The sequence below is a fragment of the Poecilia reticulata genome, linkage group LG21 (assembly GCF_000633615.1).
Source record: "Poecilia reticulata strain Guanapo linkage group LG21, Guppy_female_1.0+MT, whole genome shotgun sequence".
NCBI lineage: Eukaryota > Metazoa > Chordata > Actinopteri > Cyprinodontiformes > Poeciliidae > Poecilia > Poecilia reticulata.
Window position 1 is genome coordinate 23,343,747 of NC_024351.1, and position 15,069 is coordinate 23,358,815.

At 39.9% G+C, this 15,069-nt stretch overlaps 2 protein-coding genes across 3 annotated transcripts in view; both read right to left on the reverse strand.

Annotated features, from left to right (window-relative positions):
- The window catches only part of pcare2 (photoreceptor cilium actin regulator 2), a 6,910-nt gene extending 2,511 nt beyond the window's left edge, over positions 1-4,399 (reverse strand). Inside the window, exon 1 of the mRNA XM_008398519.2 lies at positions 626-4,399. Coding sequence (XP_008396741.1) covers positions 626-3,267 — 2,642 coding nt within the window. The 5' untranslated portion in view covers positions 3,268-4,399. The remainder of the gene's footprint in view (positions 1-625) is intronic.
- A 439-nt stretch (positions 4,400-4,838) lies between these two features.
- mcm9 (minichromosome maintenance 9 homologous recombination repair factor) lies at positions 4,839-15,069 on the reverse strand. Of its 2 annotated transcripts, XM_008398520.2 has the most exons (14): positions 14,903-15,069; positions 14,130-14,292; positions 13,683-13,789; positions 12,960-13,166; positions 12,748-12,829; positions 11,799-11,999; positions 11,584-11,709; positions 11,202-11,321; positions 9,800-9,974; positions 9,004-9,206; positions 8,659-8,862; positions 8,290-8,372; positions 6,598-6,743; positions 4,839-6,016 (listed from the first exon to the last, which is right to left on the reverse strand). In XM_008398520.2, the coding sequence occupies exons 1-14, from the start codon at positions 15,065-15,067 to the stop codon at positions 5,122-5,124; spliced, it is 2,877 nt and encodes a 958-aa protein (XP_008396742.1). In that variant the 5' UTR covers positions 15,068-15,069; the 3' UTR covers positions 4,839-5,121. The 2 variants fall into 2 exon arrangements, with proteins under 2 accessions (XP_008396742.1, XP_017157786.1); XM_017302297.1 differs by lacking the exons at positions 4,839-6,016; positions 6,598-6,743; positions 8,290-8,372; positions 8,659-8,862; positions 9,004-9,206 and having other exon boundaries at positions 9,882-11,067; positions 11,100-11,321.

A 15,069-nucleotide genomic window follows, 5' to 3' on the forward strand; every position in this document is an offset into this window, starting at 1 on the left:
TGTCATGTCAAACAAAGAAACGGTGTTTCAGGCGTGGCCTTAAAACACATCCACAGGTGTCACTCCAATTAACTCAAATGTATCAGTTTTTGCTTTGTGTATCAGAAGGAAACCCAAAAGGAATAACCCAATTTATACATTTTAAAAGATAGTTATCCCTGATACTGACCAAATGTAAACTTCTGAATTTGAAGATAGATACAAAAAAATATCTAATATTGTTCTCACTGGGATATAGCAAATGGAAATTATTGTGTTAATTCCAATAAGCTTGGGACAGTGAGAAAAAAATGTGTACATGTTTTTTATTCAGTGTAAGTAAATATGAGCTGTACATGAAAAATGTGCTATTTTAGTTTTATTTTAAACAAATAGATATTTTGTCATGTACTTCTACCTCTAATGTAACTTCAGTGGCTCCTGCCTCATTATCAAGTGGATATTAAGATATCACTATTAACTTGGYGAGCTCTGCATGGACAGACACCAATCTACATCTCTGAACGTTTGCATCCCTACACCTCCACCAGGGCCTTGAGGTCCTGTGACAAAGGTCTGCTAATTCCACCACATTGCGCCCAGTTCACTGTGTTAAGTATAAACCTATCTTAAGGGTTCAATTTACCTGAATTTTTCTGCAACAGGTTCATCCTCCTTGCTTTGCTGGGACACCAAAGGGGCATCTGCTTCCAGGTCTGAATAGGAAGTCATTCCAGACCTCTGCTCTGACTGTGTGCGACGGGTTGAATTCTCTCTTCCTCTTGTGGACGACCTGCCTCGAGAGACTTCCCCCCATTTTCTGGGGAGAACAGAACTTCCAAAGGGCAGGCAGGCCTGGGAATTTTTCAACTCGTTTTGACAGAAGACTGAGCGGGCATCATGAAAGGACATATGAGGAATGATCTGTTCTGTGCTGKTRTCATTTGCACGTGTAACTTTTCTTGGAGAATTTGGACGAGAAGAGGATCCAGAGTTGGGATGCTGTCTGAAGACAGGGGGATGTGGAACGRTGTGGTGCACAGAAGGACATGATGGTGGTAAGCGTACTCGTGAAACAGGTGGTGCTATGACGGGCAGACTGCAGGACGGTATCTCATTGCCTTCACATCTTGTAGCTTGGAAGGATGTTAAATCTCCTGAGACTGGAATCTGAACATTTTTCATGTCGGTGGATTCTCCTGCATTGCGCAAATGGATAATCTTTCTTGCTTGTTTGTAGATTCTTTTCGTTTTCTCAGTTTGTTCAGACAGATCTGTTTCCAGTTTCAACTTTTGATGTTGCACCTCAGCAACACCCTCATGCCTAACAGGAGGGGCGGGTGATGCAGCCATTGATCTAATTTTTACATTTGCTTTGTTCGGCAGAACTTCTACATTCTGCATAACTATCTTCCTTCGCTGGGACATCCCAGTGGTCTGGTGTATTAACGGAAGAGTCAGAACCGGATCTTCRTGTAGTTTTTCATTTCGTAGTTGGTCTTCATTGCGTCGAAAGGAATTGTCCATTAGAACTTCCAGGGGTGGCGGTGGTAGATTATCCATATCTAGGTCATCCCTGCCATCTGGAGAGCTGCTGCTGTTGTTGCCAGAGACGATGTCACCTCCTGTCTTATTAACTGTTCTAGACTCTASAAGAATACAACTTTTATTGGGCCTCATRATGTGAGGTGCMGTATGTAAAAGACTCTGTCCAGGTCTCCCATCAGCCCCTTGGCTAAATGTATTTATGAGCCTTCTGACTGAATAGCACGTTCGTGGTTTATTTGATGGTGAAGATAAAGAACCAGGTAGCCGATTGGCTCTGTCTTGGCTTTTGTGTTCACCAGCTGATCCATCCAACGAATATCGCCGATGTCCAGCTTGATGCAAATTGCACTGCAGCTTTACAAAGTCATTTAGTCCTTGCATTTCAGAAATTATATACATTTTTTCATCTAATTCCATCTGACTCTTTTGTTGCTCTGTTATTAGAGAGTGTTCAGCATTGAAAAGTTTGAAGGCAGGCTGCTGATCTTTCATGGAGTTTTCATACATGTAACGAAGAGCGTGACAGGGATCAGGTGGAGAAGAGTTTGACCTCTTCCTCTCAAACTGGTCAATTTCATCATCTTCTTGATATTTTTCTGCACGCCGCTCTTCATCCTCTTCCTCCTCCTCTTCGCTATTTCTAGTATTACTAATAAAACCAGCTGAATAATTTTGACATATACCCCGAATGTTGACTTCAGACATACAACTTCCTGATCCAGCGCTCCCACGGTGGCAATGGTTCCTTTCAGATCCTGTCAAACTCTCACTCTCTCCACCAATACCACTGTCCTCACTGTGCAGTGCAGAATCTTCTGGGTTAGACTTCCTATTAGCCACTGTCTCAACCCTTGMAAGTACTTGAGCCAACCTAAACTCTGCAGCCTGTTTAGCCTGAAGCTTCTCAGTATACAGTTTAGAGAGGGAAGAGAAATACTCTATTCCCTCCTCAAGTGTAGTATCACTCCGAGTCTTCACTGAGCTTTTAACTTGCCTGATTTTTTCTGATGAATCTGGAAGTAGTTGATGTAAAAGATCTGGTGATGGATCAAAATTATCCATAGGTTTAGCCGAGCATACAGCTTGACCAAACATCCCAGAAGGTAAAGTCATGCTGTCCCCATGCTCCTTGAGCATCAGCTCCCCCTCTTCAGCCATCTCCTCTAGCGCCTGGTTGATTTCCTCAAAGTACAACGCCAAAGCAGACATTGGTGTTTGGAGGGACAGCTGTGTCTGGGTAGCCTGGTCTAGAAGCCCCAGAAGAATTTCATATTTGGAGATATTTTGGTTCAGGAAATTGTAAGCAGCCTGGTGAGCTCTCACCATATGTGGTGGCAAACCTGCCTTTGTTTGCACTACAGAAGACTTTCTCTGCCTTTCTGTGGATCTCTTCCTTATGTTTTTCTTTCGGGTCTCCACCTTCTGATTCATAGGCWTTTCCATGACATTTCTAATTATTTCCTGAGGCATTTCCTTTACCTTTGTTACCTCAGAATCCATTTCATTTTCAGGAAGTATTGGATCAGGGTCCAGATGAGTCACTGAAGTTTCTTTTGTGCAGTATTCATCAGTAAGTAGTGGCAGTTCCTCTTCCTTGTTTTGAGGTTGTAARCAGGTGTCTTCATCCAGTGCAGGTCCACCATCCACAACCTCCTGTAATTCTTCAGTGACCAGGGCATTCTGAACATCAAATTGATGTGGTTTTGAAAATAACTTTCCTTTTGATGGTGAACAGCCCATGTTCAAAAGCAAAAGTGTTACGCAGGAGAAGGAAGGAARCTCTCTGCAATGAAGAAAAAKATTTTATCCAGTATCAATTTTTGATTCCAGTCTTACAGAAAGTCTCTTGTATCCGTTTTATGGTTTCCTCTCAAAGTCCAGTTGCAAACTGTACTGTAAAGACGACTAGATGTGTTTACAAAGAAGTGCAGAAGATAAGTCAGATTGTGCAGGTGGGTGCTGGTTGCACAGATGGTCACAGTAAGTGCATTAGCATCCAGGTACGTACGGACATACACACACACACATGCACGCACACACACCAGGGCATTTATGTCTAAGACTTTAATCTCATCAGGTTAATCAGAGTCAGGTTGTCAGAGTGTTTTTAGCTTCATCTACTGGCCTGCTGGTCAAGTTTACAGCCTGCTGGACCTATTTCAGATAATGGCCATTTAAGACCTGAAAAATGCCCAGYAATTTGCATGTAGTATTGACATGTATGTCTCATCTGTGTTTTGTTTCATAATCATTTGCACCAAGAAGCAAGTTTTCAACAGATCTTATTGTCTTGTCATTTACTTTACTACCACACAACTCTATTCAGATTTGCCTGATTGTGCATGTTTTACAAAAAGAAGGGACATATTTAAGTATAGCACGAAAATCTTAACATTTTCCATGAAAATCTTTGGCAAGATCAATAACTCATGACACAAKGAAGTTTGGAAGAACATCATCTATTTAACAAATGGATGGTGTTCATCCGCAAAGAAAGTAAAACTGGAAAACAGCTGCAGCACGAAACCTGAAGTGATCTGACAAAAACATCAAAGTATTTAGATTCATGCGACAAAGAGAAACTCACTTATTGGCTAGCTGTATGGTCCAGTTGATGTTCAACATGTTGCTCTCATGTCGCTTGTTGTAGGCCACCATTACCTCTACGGCTTCCTGTTTATTCCTGTTAAGATTTCACATCTCAGATATCCGTGACAAGCACCAGTAGACTGCTTTGTTAGTCGACCCAGAAAAAAACTATATTTGTTGTTTATAAAACAAATATATTTGTTGTTATATAAACATCTACATTTGTTGTTTGTTCCCTGTCATTTTTAATGTTGTTGAGATGTTGTACCTAATAGTCTCAAAGCTGAACAGTCGCTCAATATCATAAGAAATAAACCACTGAAAGAGACTCACTAAAGATGCTCAACCATTGTGAAAATTATAAAAAGGAAACTGAACATAGAAATAATGCTCCTAATTAACCCATCRCTCATTTATTCTTTCATGTTTTTCTACTTTCCGTTTCACTGCAAAGCTGACATCTCTGCAGATGGCATCTTTACATCACTTYAGTGGGACAAGGACAAAATCAGAAACTGGGATTTAAAGATCATTCATGCTTTGTTTACCTGCTGATGTCAGTTGACTTTATTTTTGCATTAATGCAATAAAAATGTTTTGCTTCGTTGAGCTGGAGTAAGAAGCAGATATGAAGCCGAGAAGGCAGACATGACTTTTACATCCTTGTTGGTGTTATGAAAAATTTAAATGTCTAAATTAAAATCAAACCAGGTTGTCCAAACCACATTTTATCCCAATTTTTATATTTGATTAAAGCAACCTTGTCAAGCAACATTTCATCAGGTCAAAAGCAGAAATCTAAGAAGAAAGTTCACTAGAAAAACAGTTTTTTTCTTTTTCCATTATTTTTTACAGACACTTTCTCATATGAAGGTGATTAATTAGCCTCTGCTCAAAATTTGAAATACAAAAACAAAACATGTACAATTCCTCTTTTTCACTTTTAAGAATTTTTGAACCAAGAAGTTTTTTAAGACAAATAAATTAATTCAGTGCCTCACTTTACTATTTATGCGGACAGTCTTTGGTGGTCTTTGAAACTTCTTGGTCCCAGTCAGTGTCAAGGACATCACTAGAAAAGTCAGTAAGACCAGAGARAGAAAAACCTGAAAGGAACGGCTTAGATCCATCATTATTTAGTGGTGGGCTCAGATTAAAGCACTTCCTTTTCCTCATGTTCACCTCACTGTTGCTTACAGGTTTTGCATGTTGGTTTGGAACATGACTAAGATCTGACTTCTTTAGTTCGCACTTAGAAGTTTTTGTTTCATGAGGAACTCTTTCCAAATGAGTCTGAGCTGCTGTAGGTTTGGTTGTACAGTGTTGTGAATCTCCATTATTTAGTTTTTCCATTTGTTTCTTTTTCTTTGCTTGTGGCATTTGGCTAGTCAAGTCATCGTGACTAGCTGACGTCTGCATATTTATTCYATTTTCTCTCAATGTTTCTGCTTCATTACCACTGTGGTCAGGTTGTTTCCTATCTCTGGGTTTGAAAATAAAAGCTGACAGTTTTGTGTGCAGGTCTGTCAATTTTGCATCTTCGGCCGCCATCTTTTCACTTAGCAAAACATTCTTCTTCTTCTTCTTCTTCTTCTTCTTCTCAGGCAGGCGTCTCTGTTCTTTTTCCTCAACTCTGCTTTGCTCTGCTCTTAGTGCTGATGATACTGACCAGCTATTGTTTGGCGCAATATTTATGTTTTCTTGGGTTGATGTAATGATGGGTAGGATGACATCATCTGGGGACAGTGAGGGACTCGTGGCAGGAAGCTGGTCCAAACAACTCTTGACTGTTRCACAACTCTTTAGATCACTGGAGGTTTCAGAGTCTGAACCATGTAGTTGATGGTCTGTAGAAAGAGACACGTCGCACACACTGGCCTCTGGGGTGTTGCTCCTTAGCCTAGCAAAGACACGACATCCACAAAAATGCATTTTAATATGATATGCAAGTCTGGGTTTGCTAATTGCACTGTCCACTGCATAAGTGAAGTGTTAAAAATATACAGTTTAATACTGTAACATGAACAGSTATATTATCTGATTTATCTAGCATAATCACAGGTTCTTTGAACRTTCAGCCATTTTTAAATAAACTTACAAAGTTAAGCACCCAGAATTTAAAAGGTAACTTTCACAATTTACTATTCACTAAAAACTAATGGAACTAACGTAAACGTAATTTAAAACTTAACATGAAAAATTATCTGCTAATTTACCTGCATATTAAAGAATATTAAGTACTACATTTAATAATAATGCTTTGCTCAGCTCCCTCGGTTGTGTACTACTGTTTTGTTTGTTCCTGCACCTCCCTCATCCTCTGGTTGGTTGGTGGCTATGGCAGCTCCTGTCATCATTCAGTCAGGCTCCTATTGGGTGCCTCTTAACTTTGTGTAACTAAACCATCATGTCAGCAGCAAATCTTAAGCACAAAAATGGGCACATGAATAAAATAAGTGTTGAGATTCTAGAGTTGCTCACCTGGCCAGTCGCTCCATCTCACTTTGAAGAAGCTCAGGCAGGTTCAGTCCCTCCAAGAGCATCTGACACTGGGTTTGATACTGCTGAAGGGGGTCAGTGGGGAACGTTGTTAGCAAAGCGTTTACATTTCCCAGCAAAGCACCACCCTAAAGGAAGGATGCACCACATGGTTAATGACTGCCACAGGACTGAAAAATCAAACAAGACAATGGGAGCACAGTCATCGCAACATTGGTTTCTGCAATATCAATGTCACAAAGGAGCAGTAGTTTTTGGCTAATATATTCCAGAGTGGACAGAGTGTTACTGCAGGAAATGCTCACACCAGACATAAATGACCCTGGCCAAACTGCTAAAGGTCACAGTGATGGAGGAACAGAYGAGGASAGGGGAATAAAGGCATATACTGCAAATTATAATATTTATCAACTTTACTGCCATCACAGTCTGGCATGAACTCATGACATCACTGCAACAAATCCATTTAATAACTGCTCAGAACCAGGCCAGTCTTTCTTAGCAGGCAACATGCCATCTTTTATAATAAGACAAGTCCTTTCAGCTTACTTGAAACTTGGATTTTAGACGTGTGAATATAATCTCACCTTCACTGATTCCCCAAACATCAGGTGATGCATGATCCAAATAATTGTGAACAACTTTCGTCTTTGTTGAAGAAAGTTTTCAGGTTTTAATGAGTTTGAAATTGTCAAATCAATTCAAATGYAAGTGGCTCAACCAGCCAAACAAATGTTCATTTCTTGAGTCAAAACAAGACTCAGCCACGTCATATGATCCAACCCCCATCCCATTTTTCTGTGAAAACTTTATACTCATAATATTGTATAACTATAAATAAACAAAAACAATCAACAAATAGACTAAGTAAAGCACAAAAGTCCTGTGTGTTTTCTGCAGTGTATTCTACAGTARRGAGAACAAGTATTTGATACTGTGACAATTTTTCAGATTTTCCACTTGCAAAGCAGGTCTGTCATATTTAWCAGCTACTTTTCAAATGTGAGTGATGGAATCTGAAACTGAAATCCATAAAATCACATGACTTTTAAGTAATTAATTAGCATTTTATTGAATGACATCAGTATTTGATAAACTAYGAACCAATATGAACTCCAGGTCTCACAGGCCTGTTAGTTTTTCTTTAAACCCTCATCTTACTACTCGTCTTAAAGTCACTTGTTTGAACTTATGTGTATAAAGACACCTGTCCAAAAACTAAAACAAACTCCAATACATAAATAAAAATACACACATTGATATCTACAACTCACTTTCATTATGACATGAAGTAATTGAGAATAGGTAAAGCATCTATAGATGAACTATATAACAAAGAAGAGATGCAAAGAGATGCTTTAATTTTTTTTTTTATATTTGTTTTATTCTTATGTTGTGTTTTAATGTACATTACTTTGTATCAGCTGTGGTTGTTTTTAAGTGCTTTATAAATAAAGTTGGTATGGTATAACAGTGTAGCGTTTTAGTTTTTCACGCAGCCTCATGTGGACAGCAAAGTATATAAACTGAAGATGCTACGGCCATGTAACGGAAAACACTGATAAGGATTTTGGAGCAAACCAAAATATATCTAAAGATAAGAACATTAAAGACATTAACATCCAAAGRATCATCACTTGCATAGTAAAATGGGTCAATCTGTTTTCTCCTTACCTGCATGGAGCACTCCATGACTGACACGGCCGTAACAGCATCTTCGATAGTAACAGTCTCTCTGTACATGAGCCGGGCATGTGCTGTGCAAAGTTTAAGAAAGGAGCAGGTCTCTGTCAATATGTGCAGRTGTTTATCAAATCATTTTCCCTTTTACTGGCACTATGATGACTGGAAACATGCATATTTTTAAAGATTTTTTCAGATTTCCCTTTTTTTTATGTTCAGCTACATTTCTGAGGCACAGCAAGCATCTTTAATTATGTCACATATTTCAGTAGCTAAAGGTGCAAACTCAGTCCACTGAGTTTGAACTTTTGATCATTATAATGTAAGGTGAAATTGTTTTGGACTTCAGTCTGTTCTCACCTTCAGCAAGTCTGCTCAGACTCTCCAGCATGCGGATAGTTGTGCGGGCGGCACTGTGGCCGTCTTGTTGACGCTGCAGCTGGTAATAACGAGTCAGGATGCAGTTGGCTTCTTCGGACACCTGAGGCTGCAGCTGTTTAATCACCCTGAAATAAGTTTTCATTTTCTCCATGGACCAGAGCCCACTGGCATCAGCTGGAGTTCCTGAGAAATCATGGGGAGACATGTACTGATGCTGCCCGTAGAGTGTGTCAGAGTAGAAGGAGAAATGTAGCATGAACATCATCAATGATAACTAAAAATGAATTCAAAACTAGATGGGGAAAAAAAAAACCTTAGTCCTACCTCGGTCCTCAAGAATAAAAGAAGAGATGATACAGTCCCACTCTACGTTTCTGGTGTCCAGCAGAACCAGAACCAGGTCGAACCGGCTGAGCAAAGGACTGGCCAGAGCCACGTTCACAGAGAGAGGCTGACTGGGATCATACTGTCCTTTGGGGTTGGTAGCTGCCAATATGGTGGTTCGAGTATTTAGCTTGCACACTATGCTGTATAGAGTCAAGAGATCAAAACAAAAAATGTAAATAGATTTTATCTACACATATCCTATGATAGCATCATTTGTATTCAACCTTAATTTATACTCCAGTTTAATTAATACAGCTATCCTAATTGTATGGGGCCCACGTGGAGAAAAGAAAAAAAATGAATCATGATTTACTTTTGCTAGATTCTGAAAAAGCTTCTCAAGGTCYTGCAAAAGTTTTGAGAAATCCCAATTTTTTCTTYTGMAAGATYCAACGGGACAAAATGAAGGTGGAAATTGGCACCTGGCATTGACCAAATGAGGGTAAATGTATGAAATTGACAAAGACACTGTAACAGGTGGCTTGTGCTGCAGAAAAATGTGTAGCAGATACGCGTTCCACACAAACTTCAACCGCTAGAGCAGATTCAGGGGCAGAGAAGGAGGGAGAATTAGCACTACAGGGGATTTGTCGTCATTGATGGGACATAATAAGAGACGTGACCAGGGACASAGAGAGGAAGAGGTCAGAGTAGCTGCTGTTAGCCCAGTGAGGAAGAGTGGAAATGTTCATGCAGGGAGGAGGGCAGAGTGAGTGAGTGTAAATGTACAAACCCAGCTTTGGCTACRCTGATTGACTGCTGCTCCATGGCTTCATGAATGCTGATTCGATCATGTTCTTTGATGCTGCTGAATTCATCAATGCAGCACAAACCACCATCAGACAGGACCAGTGCTCCAGCTTCCAGGTGCCAGTCACCTCCATCTTTTACTGCAGCAACCGTCAGGCCTTCAATAAGACAGAGAACAGGAAGACGTCAGGAGATTTTTAGATTGGCAAAGTAGAAAATGTTCCATTAGAAAAATAAAAGCTCTGAGAAACAGCAGTGTTCAAAAGTATGTTTAAAAAAAGTCAAAGTCCTTACAACCACCTTAATGTTCAGACATGCCATTGCATTGTGAGCTCWCACACATTCATACACTGATGGTGGCCTGTTACTGGATAGTAGCCACAGCTGACAAAGGCCAGGCAACTTTTCATCACCTCTAACCTTTATTTTTAAAATGTACAAACTTKGGAGGATTTCAGGRAATGGTGGGAACTCTGAAACTTCATGGTTGGATTAACATCCTGAAATTTAGCTGGTCRTGTAGTCTAACTGATCTATAACCTCTAGCATGTAATAAAAAGTATGAGAAATATTCCCATGCAATAATAGATGAATCACCATGCTTCACAGTCTACTGTGACTGGAAGTCAGCATTCATTTTCCACTGACGAATGGAAAATGGTTCCCTACAACCAAAAGGAACAAGCTTGCTTTCAAAARGCCACAAAGTTGAATAAGTTCTACTTGGTCAGCCACTGTGTTATTGGTAAATTATAGCCTCTTCATTTCAACAATGAAACTTTGTGAGGAATTCCTACAAACATCTTGAGAAATCCCAATTTTCTTCTACAAGATCCAACGGGTCATAATCAGGGGTGGAAATTGGCAGGTGTCATTTAACTTCACAAATACTCACAGGTATTTGCAGACCTTCTGTGATCACCCAGGCTCTGTCAGACTTTATCATTTTCAGCATTCAGAAATACTTTATTTATGCCAAAGTGAAACTAAATATGAACTCAAATCAGGCCAGACTGCCACACACCGGCACCACCAGGGCATCTGACCAGCAGCAGGAAGGCAGGTGAAGTGTCTTGCCCAAAGACACAACGACAGAGGCAGATAAAGCGGGAACTGAACCAGCAGCCCAAACATTGCGGGACAAACTCTTACAACCACCACCATCATCATGGCACTACAGCAGAAAAAAAAAAGACTTGTTTCAGTGCTGGTGTTGAATAATCCTCAGGTGCTCCAACCTTCCTAAAGCTCCTATAGAAAACACTGCTCATAGAAAACACTACTTATAGAAAACACTACTTATAGAAAACACTGCTGATAGAAAACACTGCTGATAGAAAACACTGCTGATAGAAAACACTGGTTATGATTGGAAAAATACTCACCAGCACTGGTTGATCCAATTCCAGCAGTAAGTACGGATCGAGATATTACCTTGGCTGCATATTTCAGAAACTGAGATTTTCCTGTACCAGGATCACCAACCAACAACAAATGGCATTCTCCTACAAATTACAAGAGACATCACAAGATCACATTTAGCTATTTTTGTGTTTTTATGATGTAAAGCGCTTTGAACTGCATTGTCACTGAAATGTGACATACAAATAAACTTGATTGATTTTTAGTTTAAATTGTTTTCAATAGAAATCAAGTGAAATCATACTTAAATATAGCTTTATAGGGAAACTCAGACATTTTACAATGAAATCAATCATTCCGATTCACACTCACATGCTGATTATGACAAACAAAGGAGACAAATACCTCTAACTTTGGTCCCAGAAGAGTCTATTCTCTGGACTCCACCCGCCAGCACCATCGCCACAGCCAGCTTAATTACATACATGCCAAAAACCTGTGGACACAGGCTCAACAAGATCTCATTCCTACCTACAGAAAGAGATGAGAAAATCAAATTACAAAATGCAAGTTAACACAAGAAATGCAAAGATATTTTGTCAAAGGGCAAAAACACTAACCAGCCAGTGGATTCTGCTTGTAGCTGTCCCAGAACTCTTCAAATTCTTTCTGAACATCTTTTACCATCATAGCAGCAGCAGCCTGCTGATTATTTGCTTCTATGTTGTTAGCTCTGAGGACCAACTCCACATCACAGGGGGAACCATCATAAAGGGGCTTCCAGCGGAGATACATTACACCATAAACCGTTATGTCATCACCTGAAAACATATTTTATTTTTATGAAAAAAATGCTTCACTCTCTTCTTGAATTTAATAATCCATACATTTATTGGGTTATTTTGGTTGCAAAGTTGACATGCATTTGAACCACCTGTAGTGCAGAAGACRGAGAGGTTCAGATGTCTGGKTATCCTCATAACAGCATTGGGGGTTTGGGCAACTGGCTTACATCTGACTGTCATCACACAGTCAGCACCAGTGAAGGGGAGTGTGTGCTACTACTGCTCAGATAACACTAGTGAACTATGCAGGAGGGGCTCAGAGTAGAGCCGCTGCTCCTCCACACTAAAAGGAGCCAGCTGAGGTGGCTCAGACACTGGTTAGGATGCCAGTTGGGAGCCTTCCTGGTCAGGTGTCTGGGACAACATCCCAAAGGAAGGAAAGTCAGAGGAAGACCCAGGACACACTGGAGGGACTGTTTCTCAGCTGGCTTGAGAATGATTTGGGATTCCCCTGGAGGAGCAGGACCAACCGGCTGKGGCCAGAAAGAGAATCTGAGCCTCTCTTAAGGCTGCTACTCCAAGAACCCAACGCTAGATTAAACAAAAAGTAATGAAGAGATATTTTTCTTGGTTTATTAAAGGGTCAAAAGCACTAAGTAATGTAGCTACACTGCAGATTTCAACAGTTTCTTGCACTGAATCTGAGAATTTCAAAAGCCGTTAGGAGAAAATGTCAGTTTTTTATTACATGTATTTTACAAATACTTTGGCTGCTGATTCATACCTGATTTACAGCYGTCAACCAGGTCATCCTCCAGCACTACCACTAAGGAACGAGGAATACTGCCCACTGACAGCCTCTGAACCTGTTATAAGGGAGGGTCATTTCATTTTCTAATGGAGATTTAAAAGAAACTTCRAACTTATTATTTTAACAAACTTTAAACTTCATTTTATAGAAATAAAGAGAAGGAGTTATATGAAAATGTTCCACACTTGCTCTTGTATCTTAATTTCCTGGTAGTCCCTGCAGGCAGCAGGCTCCGACCCTCCAGACAGGCAGCTGAATTTAAAGGAATTGCAGGCAGCAGGATTTGGGCAGCCCACCGGCTGGACGAAGGTGTAGAACTGGTCAAAATCAGCCTGCGCCTTGAAAACATGTCGGCACTTTGTGCACATGTAATCACGCTCATACTCCAGAACCTAATAAATACAGAACAGCAGAAACACAAAAAGAACATCCCAGCATTTAATTATGACTCTGCTTACTATATTTGTAAATCCTGCAAATGTTTTAGAGTTGGAGATATGTCAGACATTGCTTCAATCAGGAGATGACAAAGAGAGATGATTCGTCTATGAACAACAACGACTTTTTCCTATTATTGCAGGACAAAGCTCAGCTTATTTCTGCATTTTTTGTTTATTGACATTTAACACTGATTGGTATACTTTCAGTCCTGGATGCGTTACTTATAAGAATCGTTTCACACACATGGACAAAACTGTTGGTATTTCTGTCCAGGCCTGATTCAACCGGTTACCAAAATCAAGACCACTTTGGATTGGATTAGGAGACGAAATGACAGCTCATGAATTTTTGCACCAGCAGCTCAGTTTACTGAACTRAATCATAAACAGAAACCAGATATCCTGATTCCAGAACAGAGGATCATTAGATGGACTGTATGTCTTAACAGTTAACATGTGATTTCTTACCTTAGCCACACTGGTACGTATGACCGTACCAGTAACAGATAGAAAGTGACCCACATCTCTGGACCTTGGAATGGTATGTCTGGTTAGTTCTGGACACACTGGCAGACCTGGGATTAAACGGATTCAAAAAGACAAGAAAACCATAATAGAACAAAGAACATCCTAATTTTCATGAGTGCATTTGGGACAAATACACTACATGTTTTTATAAACTGTCATAAATRAGAATCAGTAATATTTAATCCTAAACTTCTCCATYACACTACTTCTAGTGCGTTAGAAATCTACCCTTGAATATGCAGAAATATAAATCCAACAATAAGAAAATTAATGAATAGCATTTATGTTGTCACAACTGATCAAAATGATAAAAAAAAAATGCATACAATAGCGTAAAACAAAACAGCATAAAACAAACAGAGCTCGGTGGGCAGCTGGATGTCTTACCTGTGATGCGGGTGTGATATATCTGCCTCAGGCCTCTCTGACCTGCTCCCTGTCCTTTGTCTTTGAGAGAAGCCTCATCTGTTAACTCCAAGGCTTTTTTCTGTAATACTTTATCAAATACAGCCAAGACATCTTTTGGATATGCATTGAAATAATCCCCAACCTAAAAAAAAGGCAGATTAACATTAGTGCAGTGCAGCGTGGTAAGACAGATGTACTTGTTTGCACTAGTCAGCTATGTGACACACAGCTTGTACTTGGTCTCTTTTTGAAACCAAAATCAGTCCTGACACTGAAGGATGGACTAAGATTTCAGGTGCAGTTTCCATGGATACCACAAACATCACAAGAATGTTAACCCAATTCAACATTACAGACTCAGGAAGGTGTTTCTCAGACTAATACTGGTGCCGTTTTTGCAGTGTAGACAGGTCTCTTCAGTAGCTTTAGTTAATTTACTCAAAAGCTACTGAAAACAGAACATTGTAACATTTTGARATTTCTTTTAATCACAAAMTTCTGTTCTTTCTGTGCAGAAAAATCAAACATAAGCATAAGTAGTAGCTATCAACAGGTGACAGAAAGTGGCTAAGACCAATGCATCAGATCATCCCAAAAATCACAGCGGATCATAAGAGTCAACTGCATTACATTCGCGTTGGACAAAACTGGTCACTCAACGTGTCCTTCTGTTACGAACAAAACTCATATCCAACATCTAAAGGCCATTACCTCTGCTTTAATCAAAAAACAGTAAATCATGTCAACAGTACCTCCATGTTGGCTTCAAAAAGTGTCATGGCGTTAACCACAACAGAGCGATGAGTATCTTCATTTACATCAGTACTGAGCTGAAGAATGTCACCATGATGATGCTCGGTCAGGTAGTTTTCAAACACTCGGCCAATCAGGGCCTCCTCCTCAGGGCTTATAAACATAG